The sequence below is a fragment of the Lycorma delicatula genome, chromosome 1 (assembly GCF_047948215.1).
Source record: "Lycorma delicatula isolate Av1 chromosome 1, ASM4794821v1, whole genome shotgun sequence".
In the NCBI taxonomy this organism is placed as follows: Eukaryota; Metazoa; Arthropoda; class Insecta; order Hemiptera; family Fulgoridae; genus Lycorma; species Lycorma delicatula.
Genome location: NC_134455.1, coordinates 82488627 through 82505501, shown reverse-complemented (window position 1 = coordinate 82505501; position 16875 = coordinate 82488627). Strand labels below are relative to the sequence as shown.

Sequence of the window (16875 nt, the reverse complement as noted above, 5' to 3'; positions counted from 1 at the left end):
GGTATAGAATGCAAGTAACACAAACCTGCACTCTTATTTGGAAATAGTAATGTATTTTTAAATATTTTATTGGGTATTTGTATAAATACATTCATATTTATTTAAATATAAAAGAATTATAGAAAGGCTGACTCCATGTGTGTTCATAGAATATATCCTGGGCAGTAAGTGAAGTAGTTATTATACTTACTGGGCAGTAAGTCAATTATTATCCGCAATTTAGTTATATTTTTTTTTATGTTGGTAGTACTGTCGTGTTGCTTAGATGATGCATGTATGGTTTAATTGTTGTTATGTCTGTGCAGGTTTGATGCTGCTAGGTTAGTCCCATTATCGCTGCCATGCTGTTAACCATGGCTGCTTCGCTTTCTGTTTCCACCAAAGAAGAGCAACATTCAGTAATACATTTTTTGTGGTCAGAAGGCGTATCAGGGGCCAAAATTCATCGAAGACTTTCGGTACAGTACAGGAACAGTGTTTTGCTGCAATGGAGTGTCTACGAATGGATTCAAAAATTAAAAAATGGTTGCACAAGTGTTATGCACGACAAAGGAGCCGGACGACTGTTTACTGCCACAAATGAGGAAAACATTGAGTGTGCACGTGACATGGATTTCTTAGACAGACGAGCAACTATTGATGAAGTGGCACGTCATCTGCAAATTAGTCAAGGTTCTGCCTACGAAATCATCCACAACAGACTTGGGTTTCATAAAGTCTGTACAAGATGGGTCCCAAAACAACTCACACAGTGCATAAACAAACAAACTTGGACATCCAAAAACATTAGCGATCCAAAAACATTTGGATCGCTATGGTAACGAATGGGACATCTTAGACAGAATCATCACTGGTGACGAAACATGGATCCATCATTACGAGCTGGAGAGTAAATGGCAGAGTATGGAATGGAAACATCCAAATTCACCTTGCAAAAAAAGTTCAAGACCCAACCATCCGCAGAAAAACTGATGCTTACAGTTTTATGGGACTCAGAAGCCCCAGCACTGAAACATTATGAGGAAAGGGGCACGACAATAAACAGTGCGTGTTACAGTGAGATGCTTACTGCCAAGCTGAAGCCTGCAATTCGAAGCAAACGCCGAGGACTGCTGTTGAAAGATGTTGTGTTGTTGCACAACAATGTCCGTCCATATACTGCTGCTCACACTGCTAAAACGCTCCAAAAACTCAACTTTGAAGTACTGGCTCATCCTCCATATAGTCCTGATCTTGCCCCTTCTGACTACCACTTGTTTGGTCCACTCAAAGAGGCATTAAGGGGCAGTCGATTTACCTCAAACGAAACAACGAAAGAAGTGGTGCATTCCTGGCTCGCATCTCAACCGAAAACCTTCTTTTATGAGGGCATCAGTAAGCTTGTACGACGATTGAAATGCAAGGGGACTATGTTGAAAAATTATGTACATGTAAGTTTCCTATTTGTATTGCAATAAAATTTATAACTACATTGTGGATTATAATTGACTTACCCTTGTATCAGAATTGCCTAATGGAATAGTTGTAATCTGAACCCAGATGTTCTATTGTACATGCAGTTAAGTTTATTTTCGAGTTGCAATTATGAAAAGAATAGTCTTATTTTATTTCTGGTTCATATTCAGTCATTTCATTAATTTAATAATTTTGTTTAAAATGTTTAGTTTTGTGATACAATCTTAAACATCTGTATACGCATTTCTTCGCTGTCTCTAACCAAGTAATGCAGTACGTGAGAATTACATTACACATTGGTGTTCCATAATGTAGAAAAAGTGTGTTATGTACAACAGTTTGAACTGCGTATTATTGTAAAAACATAGATTATTATGGAAATTGTACTCTATACTTTGATGTTCTGTGATGCTTAGAAGAGATATATTGAATACTAATTATTAGAAGTGCACTTTACATTTATATGAAAAGTTACATTATTTGTTTTCATTTCTGTTTTTTTTTTTTTTATTTTAGGTGCTGAAGTTGATGATAATATTGCTCAATTGAAAGAGATTTTTAATAATTATTCAGAACTTCAAGAAGACTGGACATTAGCCAGTAATTGTGTTGATAAAATCAGAGAAAATTATGATAATATTTTAGATGATTCAGTTGATGTTTGTGAGGTTGGTATAAATGTTATTAAAGGCAATTAAGCTGTATTAATATGGATTTGGGGGTTAGATTTCAAGTATGTGCCAGAAAAAAGGTAGTTTTTGAAGAATTATGTATTCTAAACCAATTATTGGGAAAAAATTGAATTTTATTATTTATTGATTTTTTTTATTTTCTGTGGTAATGTAAGTTTCAAGTGGCTTGAATGTAAAAGTAATAAAAAGAAAAATCCAGATTTTTGTTGTCTTAATAATGTTATTTCAATATTTTATAACTTCATTATTGAATAAACAAAAAAAAAAAAAAAAAAAAAATTAATAAACTTAAGGATAAAATTTTGTCTAAGGATTTTATATAAATTTTATGATGATCAGTTCCAATTTAGTAATAATACTTTTATAGCAATTGGTATTTCAGTTTTTATTTTTACACTGATCCATGCCATTATAACAACACTATTATGGTACATACCTAGTTCCCTAATCTCATTTGAAACTTGGATGGATGAAGGTATGTAGATATAATGATGTTTATGTACATGGTAAATGAAAATGAATAGTAAACTGAAAACTAAATTAAAAAAAAAAAGCTGCGTAAGTATTGCATAACTTCCCTTGCTACGGCAGTCAAATAAAACTCTTATGAAAGTAATGGAAAAAATTGCTTCTCATTTTGGGTGCCAAAGCTACTTTAATATTGATAGCACTTTAAGTAAAGGAAAAAAAAAAAAAAAATAATAATAATAATAATAATTAAAAGACAGCCAAAAAACATAATATATATATTTTTTAGAGGCAGGGAATAAATTTAAAGACACTGTTCTAAAAATATTCATGTGTAGGTTAAGCTTAATGAATTTGCTTAAGTAAAGTTTTCTCTAAGTCTAACACCCCCTTCAATAAAGACTAAAATAAGAAAAGTAAAGTTATCAAAAAACTTCTCTATATTTTACGTCCTGGTCTGTATTTTTTTAAAAATGTAGATATTCTTTGTGATAACTTTAAACTTCCAAAGAATTTAAAAAAAATTATTTAAACAGAATGGAGATAAAGCAAAAGAACAAAAAACATATACAGTCATACCTTGTTTAATGTTACCTCTGATTATGAAGCCTTAAATATGACAAAGTCCATAACTTATAAAACTTATAAATTATGTCATTTTATATGATTATTTATGTTATTTTATTATGGTTATTTTATAAGATGATTCTAAAGGGTAAATGATGATAAAACACTGTTGACCTAATGAACATAACTAAACATATAAAAACTTTATTTTTTTTTGTCTTCTGTCATTTGACTGGTTTGATGCAGCTCTCCAAGATTCCCTATCTAGTGCTAGTCGTTTCATTTCAGTATACCTTCTACATCCTACATCCCTAACAATTTGTTTTACATATTCCAAACGTGGCCTGCCTACACAATTTTATCCTTCTACCTGTCCTTCCAATATTAAAGCGACTATTCCAGGATGCCTTAGTATGTGGCCTATAAGTCTGTCTCTTCTTTTAACTATATTTTTCCAAATGCTTCTTTTTTCATCTATTTGCCGCAATACCTCTTCATTTGTCACTTTATCCACCCATCTGATTTTTAACATTCTCCTATAGCACCACATTTCAAAAGCTTCTAATCTTTTCTTCTCAGATACTCCGATCGTCCAAGTTTCACTTCCATATAAAACGACACTCCAAACATATACTTTCAAAAATCTTTTCCTGACATTGAAATTCATTTTTGAAGTAAACAAATTATATTTCTTACTGAAGGCTCGTTTCGCTTGTGCTATTCGGCATTTTATATCGCTCCTGCTTCGTCCATCTTTAGTAATTCTACTTCCCAAATAACAAAATTTTTCTACCTAGGACTTCATCTATGCCATTCATTGTCTCTTCTAAATCCTTTTTACTCTCGGCTAGAATTAGTATAACATCAGAAAATCGTAGCATCTTTATCTTTTCACCTTGTACTGTTACTCCAAATCTAAATTTTTCTTTAACATCATTAACTGCTAGTTTCATGTAAAGATTAAAAGTAACTGGGATAGGGCTTTCTTATTACGGCTTCTTTCTTATGTTCTTCAATTATTACTGTTGCTGTTTGGTTCCTGTACATGTTAGCAATTGTTCTTCTATCTCTGTATTTGAACCCTAATTTTTTTAAAATGCTGAACATTTTATTCCAGTCTGTGTTATCGAATGCCTTTTCTAGGTCTATAAACGACAAGCATGTTGGTTTGTTTTTCTTTAATCTTTCTTCTACTATTAATCTGAGGCCTAAAATTGCTTCCCTTGTCCCTATACTTTTCCTGAAACCAAATTGGTCTTCTCCTAACACTTCTTCCACTCTCCTCTCAATTCTTCTGTGTAGAATTCTAGTTAAGATTTTTGATTCATGAGTAGTTAAACTAATTGTTCTGTATTCTTCACATTTATCTGCCTCTGCTTTCTTTGGTATCATGACTATAACACTTTTTTTGAAGTCTGACGGAACTTCCCTTTTTCATAAATATTAGACACCAGTTTGTATAATCTATCAATCGCTTCCTCACCTGCACTGCGCAGTAATTCTACAGGTATTCCGTCTATTCCAGGAGCCTTTCTGCCATTTAAATCTTGTAATGCTCTCTTAAATTCAGTTCTCAGTATTGTTTCTCCCATTTCATCCTCCTCAACTTCCTCTATAACACCATTTTCTAATTCATTTCCTCCGTATAACTCTTCAATATATTCCACCCATCTATCGACTTTACCTTTCGTATTACATATTGTTGTACCATCTTTGTTTAACACATTATTAGATTTTAATTTATGTACCCCAAAATTTTCCTTAACTTTCCTGTATGCTCCGTCTATTTTACCAATGTTCATTTCTCTTTCCACTTCTGAACACTTTTCTTTCATCCACTCTTCTTTCGCTAGTTTGTACTTCCTGTTTATAGCATTTCTTAATTGTCGGTAGTTCCTTTTACTTTCTTCATCACTAGCATTCTTATATATTCTACGTTCATCCATCAGCTGCAATATATCGTCTGAAACCCAAGGTTTTCTACCAGTTCTCTTTGTTCCGTCTAAGTTGTTCCGTCTGCTGATTTAATAATTTCCTTTTTAACATTCTCCCATTCTTCTTCTACATTTTCTACCTTATCTTTTTTACTCAGACCTCTTGCGATGTCCTCCTCAAAAATCTTCTTTACCTCCTCTTCCTCAAGCTTCTCTAAATTCCACCGATTCATCTGACACCTTTTCTTCAGGTTTTTAAATCCCAATTTACATTTCATTATCACCAAATTATGGTCGCTATCAATGTCTGCTCCAGGGTAAATTTTGCAGTCAATGAGTTGATTCCTAAATCTTTGCTTAACCATGATATAATCTATCTGATACCTTGCAGTATCGCCTGGCTTTTTCCAAGTGTATATTCTTCTATTATGATTTTTAAATTGGGTGTTGGCAATTACTAAATTATACTTTGTGCAAAACTCTATAAGTCTGTCCCCTCTTTCATTCCTTTTGCCCAGCCCGTATTCACCTACTATATTTCCTTCCTTGCCCTTTCCAATGCTTGCATTCCAATCTCCAACTATTATTAAATTTTCATCTCCTTTTACGTGTTTAATTGCCTCATCAATCTCTTCATATACACACTCTACCTCATTATCATTATGGGCTCTTGTAGGCATATAGACGTTAACAATCGTTGTCGGTTTAGGTTTTGATTTTATCCTTATTACAATGATTCTATTGCTATGCGTTTTGAAATATTCTACTCTCTTCCCTATCTTCTTGTTCATTATGAAACCTACTCCTGCCTGCCCATTATTTGAAGCTGAGTTAAATTGAAGCTGATTATTTATCCTATCCATTTCTCTTTTTATATTTTCCAGCCTACCAACCTTTTTTAAACTTCTAACATTCCACGCTCCGACTCGTAGAATGTTATTTTTTAATTTTCTGGTGACCCCCTCCTTAGTAGTCCCCACCTGGAGATCCGAACGGGGGACTAGTTTACCTCCGGAATATTTTACCAAGGAAGGCTATTTTCATCATTGCTATATGAAAATGCAGAGAGCCACATTTTCTTGGAAAAAAGCAGCTGTAGTTTTCCATTGCTTTCAGCTGCGCAGTACTCAGAGGACTGAGTGATTTTGATATGGCCGTTTAAGTCGTCCTGACTCACGCCCCTAACAACTACTGAAAGAGCTGCTGCCCTCTTTCAGGAATCATTCCTTAGTCTGGCTCTCAACAGATACCTCTCCGATATGGTTGCACCTTCGGTCCAGCTACTCTGTACCACTGAGTACTCAAGCCCCCTCACCAACGGCGAGGTCTCATGATTCATAGAGGAGGCATGATTCATAAAAACTTTACATATACAGATAAACACACATTAACTATTAATGTCACTCAAAAGTTGAAGATTTAGAAAATCATGTAGTAACAAAGTCAGCAAAATTTGCATGGTAGATGAAGTTCATACTAAAAAGATATTAACAACAAAAGATTTGAAAAGATGTTTGAATAAAGTAGATAATATTTAAAATCTTCTTTTTTTGTGGAAATTACCCAAATGTACGAAAAAGTGTTATTGTAAAAAGATCAATATTAAATACAATAACTCCATACAAGCAATTAAATAAAAGAGAAAAGCTGACAACAATCAACTTTAGATCCATATTTTCAAAAGTTGTAATTGTACAATTACAATAACTGTTTTACTATAAACAACATTTCTTCTTAAATATTATGCGATTACTATAGTATTCGTGATATAAATTTTTGTATATATACAGTAGCGTGCAAATTAATCCAAACACACATATTATTTAATAAAAAGTAAGTTTGTTTAGAAAAAAATCTTACCTGTACAATTTGTGAAAATTTAGCAATTAATATCTCCTTCTTTTTTCTTAATTGCTACACGTACATGATTTGACATCAATTCAACAAGTGTACTACACATCTTATTGATTTCTTCACCATGAAACCACACTGAAATTATTGCTTTAGTGAGGTCAATTTTTTGGTACAATTCATTTTTAAGAATTGATTTTTGACTATTGCCCAAAAATTTTCAATTGGGTTTAAGTCTGAGGAGTTTCCTGGCCATTAGAGAACTTTAATGTTTCATTCTTCAAAAACAGGACCTGAAGTGCCATAATGCCATTTTTGGCATTATGACTTTGTACCAATCTTGTTGGAATACTACATTGTCTTGTGGAATTTCTTTTGAAGCTTTGTCACAACCCTTTCCTTTAGAATTTTGATATATCTCAATTTCATATTAATGATAAATAAACTGTCTAACTCTTTTCGTCTTACTTATGTAATGCATATAAATTTGTTAATCTAGTTGAGTTCAACAGCTGTTTTATATTATATATTTTGTCTTGGCCTTTCATCTGGAGTTCCCGGGAAATTTAAAAGATGTAACTTAAATGTGAAACTAAATATAAATATGGTACATGTATGACATTTTTAAACTCAACAGTGTGAGATAAGTTACTAATAATATAATATTTAAATAAGTGAAAATGTATCTAAAAGTATTATAAATAAATTATATATTGGTCACACTAACAAGAAATTTATTTAAAGATACTGATGATCCAGCGACATAAGTTCTGAATAATGGAGGTGCACTTAGGCACAGTTATTGGAACCAATATCCATAAGTTTTCAACATACCAGCTACTGAAGTAATGAACAAGGGCCTTCAGATGTGAAACAAATTCAAAATCTGGGTCAATCCATTTGAAGTGACCCAAGGGTTGTTGCTTGACAAATTCAAAAAAATTGAAACACCCACTTGTTTCCTACATGTCTCAGGACCTTAAAACTTTTTTTAAGTCTTTTATTTAAGCAGTTTACCTGTGATGGCCATTTTTGTTATGGTGCGCACACCTATTTTTTGTGATTGTAAGGGTTTATGAAAAAAATCATAACTACAAAACTATTGGTCCTGGAAGGATGAAAAAAAGCAATTTATTCATATTTTCTCAAGGTAAGGATTGGTCCAGTGGTTTATTTATTTACCTCTCTTTTTTCTAAGAGAAAATTACCAATAAAGTTGATCATGAAAAACTGTGAAATTTCACTTTTGGTAATTTCTTTCAAAAGGCAGGGATGGCATACACAGTTGGAATTATTTTTTATATGTTAGTAGTTTTACCATAAATAACATTAGTTGTGATATACTTACCCCTAAATTTTTGTGAATTAATTTTTTTTTTAATTCAAACTTTGGCTTCAAATAACTCTGATGATGTTTGTGATAAAAATCTCAAATTTTCACAATTTAGTGTTTTTGTAGATGTTTATGGCACATAAAAAGGTTTCTCGTCTATTGTACTAATAAAAAAGTTATAATCTCTCAAAAATCATGTAAGACCTATTAAAAGCGATACCATTATGACTTGCTAAATAAGTGCTCCAAGGGCTTTCTTGTCTTTTTGGCACTTTGATATTTTTATACTTATTATTATAGTTGAAATAGACTTGTTTGAACCATTCAACTGCAGTGTTCATGTTATAACAGGTGCTTGAAGTCATTTACATTTGTCAGGAAAATTCATGTTGCAGCATGCTCATTTATGCTTGTTGTATCATTTAGCTTTGTAGTTACAGACTGGTCAGTCTCACATTAGTAAAAATAAATCTTTTTAGATTCCCAATAAGCTTTCTGTCCAGCTGCTAAAACACAGTGTCTTACAGTTATCACATGTAAATCTGTTCCATTGGCTACTGATTCTTGATTTAAGTTCACAGCTTTCCAAATAATTTTGGATCAAGTTTACTTTTTCTCATTGTATTGTAGTATTTTTTTTCTTTTATGATCTTATTTGCTGTTATGAAAAGTAATCACTTTCTTTAAATTGTTCTTATAAGCATTCATTGTTCCTAGACGTCATAGTCAGAAGCTATTTGTCATTGTGTCATGCTGGTATGCTCAGAAAGAGAAACCATTTTCAAACACTTTCTTGGAGTTTTGTCTTGGAGTATTATATATTGAAGACACGAAGAATAAAAAAATACAAAAATATGATTTTGTAATAAAACTTTCATAAAATACTATTATTTATAACATGAAAATTGGTAAATAACCAAAGAACAATAACAAACAACTAGAAGAATGGGTGAAGTCAATCAGTATAGCCACACCATTGAAAAAAACAAATAATTCCCTGTGTTCAGATTAATTTGCATGCTGCTGTGTGTAATAAATAATTTTTATTGATTAAAATATTTTTTTTTTTTAACTTTTTTTGACTTTTTAATGTAATCTCTGAAAACAAAGTTATGTTTAAAGGTATAATTTTGTGGAAGTATCCTCTTCATTAAATAAGGTTTGACTGTTTTCAAATTTTAAGAGGGGGAGGTTGATTATTTGTAAAAAATCGTTTTGGATTATTTATATGTTCATCATAGGTAAAAAATTTGCTTGAATAAAGTTTTTTCTGTAATGTCTTTGAAGAAAATCAAAATTGGTTTTATTATGAAATCCCCACCTTCTTAATGAATCTTAAAAAATATTGTCAATGCCCCATGTATAGAAATATTTGTACCAAATTTGAAGAAGATTGAAGTGGTTAATCCTGAGATATAAGGCCAAAAGCAGTGTAATACATACGAGGGTTGATAAAGAAATATGCTGAAATTTGGTTTTTCCCAAAAATCTATATTTATTAATCAATATTGATTTGTCAACTTCAAAGTACTCCTTTTCAGATATAATACATTTGTGCCAGTGCTTTTTCTAATCTTTAAAGAAATTCTGGAATGCAGTTTCCGATATGACATTTAGCTCCTTCAGCGATTCTGTCTTTATCTCATCCATGGTGGCAAAACATCATCTTTCATGGATTTTTCAGCTTGGGCAATTGGGAGAAGTCACAGGTGGCCATTTCCAGTGAATACAGAGGTATCGTAACAGTGTGTTTGGCCAAAAATTCACATTCAAGCAGTGAAGTGTGAGCAGAAGCATTATCATGATGCAATTGCCATGAATTGTTTCACCACAAATCGGAATGTTTCTTGAGATTGCTTCATGCAAACTGCATAGATTTTTTTTTTGCAAAAAACACTTTTCATTATCACCCGGGACAAAACTATAAAACAAAAAGCCCCTTCTCGAATAAAAAAATATTTATGACAAGATTAAAACTAAAATGAAAACTAGAATAATAAGATTAAAACTAAAATAATAAAAGAAACATAACCATTAAAAACTAAAAACCCAAAAACAAGGTAAATCCACAATGAAGTATTACATTATTAATCTAAATTAAAATACTAAAGATTACCATCTGCCATACGCTAAATGGTATAAATAGCTGAATACTGAAATATTTGAATATAAGTGGATGGCTCTGAGAAATTGTAAAAGATCAGATAACAGTTTCATTGTTTTCCCACAATTTGTTGCGGGAAAACACCGTTGTTTCCAGTCCCTTATTTAAACTTATAACACAAAGCTGCATAACAGAACATTCCATAAGGATGTGGTGCACTGTTAGTTGACAGTTCCAGTGAACACAAATGGGTGTACTGTTTGAGTCATCATATATCCATTAGTGAGCCTAATGTGCCCTATTTGCAAATAACAAATAATAACTTTCTCTCAATGGTTATTTTTGCATGAGGAGCTCCATGGTAGCACATTGTTCTTAACTGGATGAGGTTTATTATTGATGGTAGCATTCCATTCACTTTGCCACTCATCATGAACCACCCTCTTCAGAAAACAGACAAGATTGTTCAAAACAGTGCAGTTGGTGAAAGGAAGCTGGAAACAAGCCTCCTCCTCTATTGCCGCACTATCAATGCGCTCATTCCCTGAAATTCCAATATGACTAGAGATTCAGCAGAAGCTTACAGTTGTGTTACATTGAGTCATTTGCAAAATGATACACTGAATCTCACAGATAATAGGGTGTCTAAAGTATATGTCAATAATCACATGTAAAGCACTTATGCAGTCTGAGCAGATGAGTACATATAAAAGTTTTGGGCTAATTATATTAATAGCATACAGCTCTACAATGAAAATACTGGCAATGCTGAGAAGACTTACATGTATGTTCTGTTGCCAACCACAAAAGCACAACCAACCAAATTAACATTTTTGGAGCTGTCCGTATAAACTATAACATCAGAATTCACACTATTTATAATATTATAGAATTTTTCTTGTAATTTTACCAGATTTGTGTCCTTTTTATGATACTCACAAAGACCAAACAGTAATTAACAAGAGAAGACCGCCAAGGGGGATAATAACATGGAACAACACTAAGAACTGGAGGTAATTGTATATTTAATGCTAAGAAAAGGCATTGAGCTCTAGTGGAGCAGTAGATCTTGACTGTTCCTGGTATCGATTCAGATGTTGGTAAGAGAACACCGCATTAAAGGTTGGATGATTTTTTTGCGCTTTAATACAAACTACATAAGAGCAGATCATTTACTTTCATTTATTCCAAACTCCACTTTCCGGAAATAGACTTACCGTAGAGCTTGAACGAAACGCACCCGTAGCAAAATGGATGAATGAATGTTGTACTGCATTGAGCATTCTAAGTGTGGTGAACCAAGTGGACAAATAAGCCACACAGCTGTAGTCTAAGCAGGAATGAACCATAGCTTGATAGAAGTCTGTGGTGTAGAACTTCCAGGTAGTAATCAATATTGTCTCTGATAGTGATTCGGCGATTGTCAATAATAATTTACTTCAATTTTTTGACATTGTCATCCATTGATGATGTACTGGGACATCCAGGGTGCTTGTCATTTTCAACGTCTTCACTGCCCTCTTGGAAACATTTGTACCACTTGTAAATGCTTGTTTTATTCATAGAAGACTCGCCAAAAGCAGCATTCAACCTTTCCAATTTGGTGCTGCACTTTATTTCACTATTAAAGCAAAATGTAATGCAAATTCTTTGTTTTATTTTTTCCACAAGTTAAAAGTCACTAACCATACCAAAATACTTGTAATGTTTTCGACAGCCAACAATAAACTAATCATCCAAAATGGCTACCCGTGTAAACATACGTTACAGACAAGTGTACCAACACTACAAAAAAGAATTTGACAATTGCACTTATACAGCCTGGGAAATTAAAAAATTCTGTGATTTTTATCAAATCTGTTATGAACACAAATCCATACATACATATACATGTTTTCTTTTTGTCTGATGAACTAGTTGACCTTAAAACATAAAGATTTGCTAAAACTTGACTCCCCATTTTTTACGTGAAAGTATATTTCTTACCTCATTCTCCAGAAAAGTAATATGTATCTGTTTTCACATAGAAAAAGATTTCTTTCACATGATTATATAGTGTTCAATCACTGTTGTAACACTTGTATTTGATATATTGATTGTCATGCCTTGATAGATTTTACCTTAAAATATAGATTTTTGGTGATAATATTTAAGTGTGATTTTTTAAATAAATTGATTGTGCACAATAAAGTAGTTTTAACTGTGATTTTGTAAATGATTGTAGTTAATAATCTTAGTATTTTAGTTGGTTTTTTTTTTTTTTTTTTTTAACTGTGGTTCATGTTTCTTATATTACTGTGATATAATGTTTAGGTTCATGAGACATTATTTAAGAATGAAAAGGAGGATTTTGTTAAGAAAAATGATAAAAATAAATTTAATAATGAATTTGACATGAAATTAACTAAAGTAACTAATGCCGGTAAGTTGATTGAAATTTTTAACATTTCTCAGACAATTTTAATTATATGTTGATGTATAATGATATGTTGCTGTTCTCTATGTACGTAGAATAGCAGCAATTAATTTTAAATACATTATACTCTATGTACATATAAAATGATTTGGGCTGTACATGTGTAGTTCATGATATTTCAATTAAACATGTGAACTGCTATAAGAGAATCTGCTGTCTGTATTAGTTCTTAGTTTATCTCTTATCTTTTAGTTTTTACTATTTGTGGCAATTCAGACAAATTTTTTCTAAATATTTATTTGGCTAATTTGATTTTATCATCCTCCATTCCTTACTGTTTTGTACTAATATTGTTTTCAAATTATCTGTTCAAATTCAAATTTTACTCTCTTCAAAGATAGATGGTTTTTAATATATGAATTAATTTTTATTATTGAAATAACAAATGCTGGTACATTAATCTTAAGCCCAGGTGCTTAATTATTTTTTCAGCATTCTGGCACTAATGTTTCTTCTCAAATCTATCAAAAAACCTCATCACCTACAGGAGAAATCTTCAGTATTCTGCTATAATATATTCTGAAAGCATCTATTTCTTTCTTTTTTAGTTTTTTTTCATATCTCTTAACTTTGTTTATCTTTGAAATAGAAAAATAATAATTTACATTACAATTATAATGGGGGAAAATAAAGGAAATATGCAATAATTTTTTTTTTTTAATCGAAAGAGTATACTTTCAGAATAGTCCCATATAAATTTTAAGCAAATCCAATGATTATATTAAGAAAAATACCAAAAAGACAAACAGCCCGACATCCTTAGCCGCTAACAGCTCACACCAATACCATGTTGCTCTGTTTCCAGTATGGTTTGGGTATTAACAGTTTACATTATCGTTGTTTATTCGCCGTGGAAATATTCATGGCATTTCTTTTCCTATTTTTCTTCTTTAAACAATCATTCTTTTTTTTTCTTGGTTACTTTGCTCTAAACTCCATTTAAATATTAAACCTACATTTAATATTTATATAAAATGGTAAAAAAGTGTATTATCCCTAATTGCAAAATTATAATATAAATATTTATATTATCTAATAAAGAATTCAAATTTTTCAATATTAAATAACTAGTTATACAACAAGCTCCCAACCAGTATCATCCTGTATGAAGAGAGGTAAATATTATAACTTTGCAATAAATAATATTCTACAGTTATTATAAACACTTTTTTTATCTGGGTATTCGCAACCTTGTCCAAATGTTTGCTCGCAATAATGAAACCTATAAATTGGATAGATTACACAACTTCATCATTTCTATCAGAGCTTTCTCATCATCATGTGGTCTATTTAATAACTTATTTGGGTCCAAATCAGACAAGGCGATGCCCTCTAAAATTTTAACTCTACTAAGAGTGACATAAATCTGCTCCTTGGCGAAATTTTTGTTGTTGATGTCAATCACTGCTCTATCAATAGAGTGGTACGCTGCATTTTGTGAACTGTTATAGGCCAGCTTAATATTAGAGGTAGCATTCTGCGCTCGACATCTATGTATCCCTTTGATGCTTAAAATGTTCTACAAACAGGTGAAATGGCTGTGCAACCATCAACATCTTTCAGTCTATGACCAATAGTTTCATCATCAAATTTTATGAGTACAGCTTCCAGTAACTCTCCTTCCTCATGTATCAAGCTGAGGCGGTGAGACCATTGTTCATACATTTCATTGACAAACATCTGTGTATTGAACTGAGATGATGAGCATGAGTCTAGACTTTCATTCTGTAAGAATTGACTAATTGTACGTTCTCATTTGTGATAGTTTACATTCTTGTTGTTGAGAAGTTTTTGCAGAAATATTCATGGCAATTCTTCCTCTATTTTTCCTTAATTGATATTCCTTTCTTGGCAACTTTCCTTTAATACCCATATTTTATATGTATATAGAGGTACTAGATACCACTAAAAATTGTGAAATAAAAAATTTATAAAAAAAAAATAAAAATAAAAACAACTTCCAACAAATAACAGTACTAAAAAATTACAAATTATATCTTTATCAACTGAAATAAAACTATTTACAACAAATAACTATTTTTGAAATTTGTACCACCCAACACAAGTTTAACAAAAAACCTATGATTTGTATAATACAAATATAATGCAAAATTGGTAATTGAAGTTTTACTGCAATTAAGTGAGATCTACAAAAATATAATACGACAATAAAATGTGATATAAAAAATATGATAAAATAATACTTTTTAGATGCTTAGGTACATTTATTATCACCAAGTATATTTGCCTTAACGAATTCTGGATGAGTTATGATTATGAAACGCTCTCTCTTATATGCTCTTGAGATCCCATTTTACATGTGGGAATCCCATTTAGCTGCCTAATGGGTGGTTGAAGTACTAACTTTACATATTGTAAGTTATGTTTTGTAACTTTACATAACTTTATTTGTGTTGGCTGGCACCAACTTCAAAAAGAGTTGATTTGTTGTAAATATTTTACTTTAGTTAATAAGTAAAAATATAATTATTTGCAATTTTTTAGTATTATTATTTGTTGAAGTTGGTTATTATTTTTATTTTTATAAATTATTTTATATTTATCTAATATTACGTTAGTATTACTTTTTTGATAATTATTTATCGAATATATAAGTAAAAAAGTAATACATTACAATTAAAAACAAATTTTGTTTTATTTATTTGTTTAAAAATATCATTGAATTACATATTACTCTGCCATTACACACTGTAATAAAAAAATAAATATGAAATGTAGTTAAATGGCTGTGAAGGGTTGAATGGAAAATGGATTAAAGTTACAGATTGCTTTCTAAAAATGATAATATTAACAGTGTCATTTGTGAGTAGTTTATAATTATATAAGTAAAGGTACATCTATTTCAGGACCAAATATTCAAATACATACTAAGTTTTTTAAAGGCAAATGTGTTGGAAAAACAAGTAGGAAAGGATAAAATTTTTATTGAAATCAGTGAAGTGGCAGTAGTAGAATGGAAGAACCAGTTATTGTCATTAGTAAAAGATACAATGCTAAAACCTTTTGCAAGAGAGATGGAAATAAATTATTTGCTCATTACCACCACTAAAACCTTTCACTGAATATTCTGATAATTTTATTAGATAATTAATAGTCTTTAATTAATACTTTATGTATTTCTTGCAATTTATGTTATTTTTTAAATACTACAATTCCTTTTTAAACAGTTCCTTTTTAAAGTATTACCCTCCAAAGCTACAACCAACTTCTCTGTGATTATCAACTTTAGAAAAGTTGTTTATTTTTAATTCTTGTAATAAGTTTATAAATATATTAACCCTGCTAATTTTGGTGTAGCCTTCAAAAGGCTTTGAGTCTAATGGTTACCACCATTAAAACCTTTCACTGAATATTCTGATAATTTTATTAGATAATTAATAGTCTTTAATTAATACTTTATGTATTTCTTGCAATTTATGTTATTTTTTAAATACTACAATTCCTTTTTAAACAGTTCCTTTTTAAAGTATTACCCTCCAAAGCTACAACCAACTTCTCTGTGATTATCAACTTTAGAAAAGTTGTTTATTTTTAATTCATGTAATAAGTTTATAAATATATTAACCCTGCTAATTTTGGTGTAGCCTTCAAAAGGCTTTGAGTCTAATGTAAATAATGTACATCTCACAGTGTAGGCAAAAAGTGTGTTAACTCTAATTACATATCAATCTTAATGAGGATTTTTTCTAATGTGTCTCACTAAAGAGAGAAGTTGTGGGCTAAAGCTATAACATTTTGAGTTTAACAGAGGTGTTAGGATTAAGCTTAAGTTAATGAACCATAAAAAAATGTGCAATTATTTATATTTGTTGTGTGCATTTGCTGAAGTGATAAGTAAGTACTGTGAGAATCTAGGAAAATTGGTGAAGTAAGCTGATAGGGAATATTGTTATTTTATTTATCAAGTTATGTATATTATTAATATTGTCATCCTTACTACTGCAAGTACAGGTGTACAAGAAAGGAACCCGACT

At 31.0% G+C, this 16875-nt stretch overlaps 1 protein-coding gene across 1 annotated transcript in view; it reads left to right on the top strand.

Moving 5' to 3' along the window:
* The window catches only part of LOC142319643 (uncharacterized), a 47605-nt gene that overhangs the window by 8511 nt on the left and 22219 nt on the right, over window positions 1–16875 (top strand). The window contains exons 2-3 of the mRNA XM_075357164.1: window positions 1972–2123; window positions 12718–12826. Coding sequence (XP_075213279.1) covers window positions 1972–2123; window positions 12718–12826 — 261 coding nt within the window. The remainder of the gene's footprint in view (window positions 1–1971; window positions 2124–12717; window positions 12827–16875) is intronic.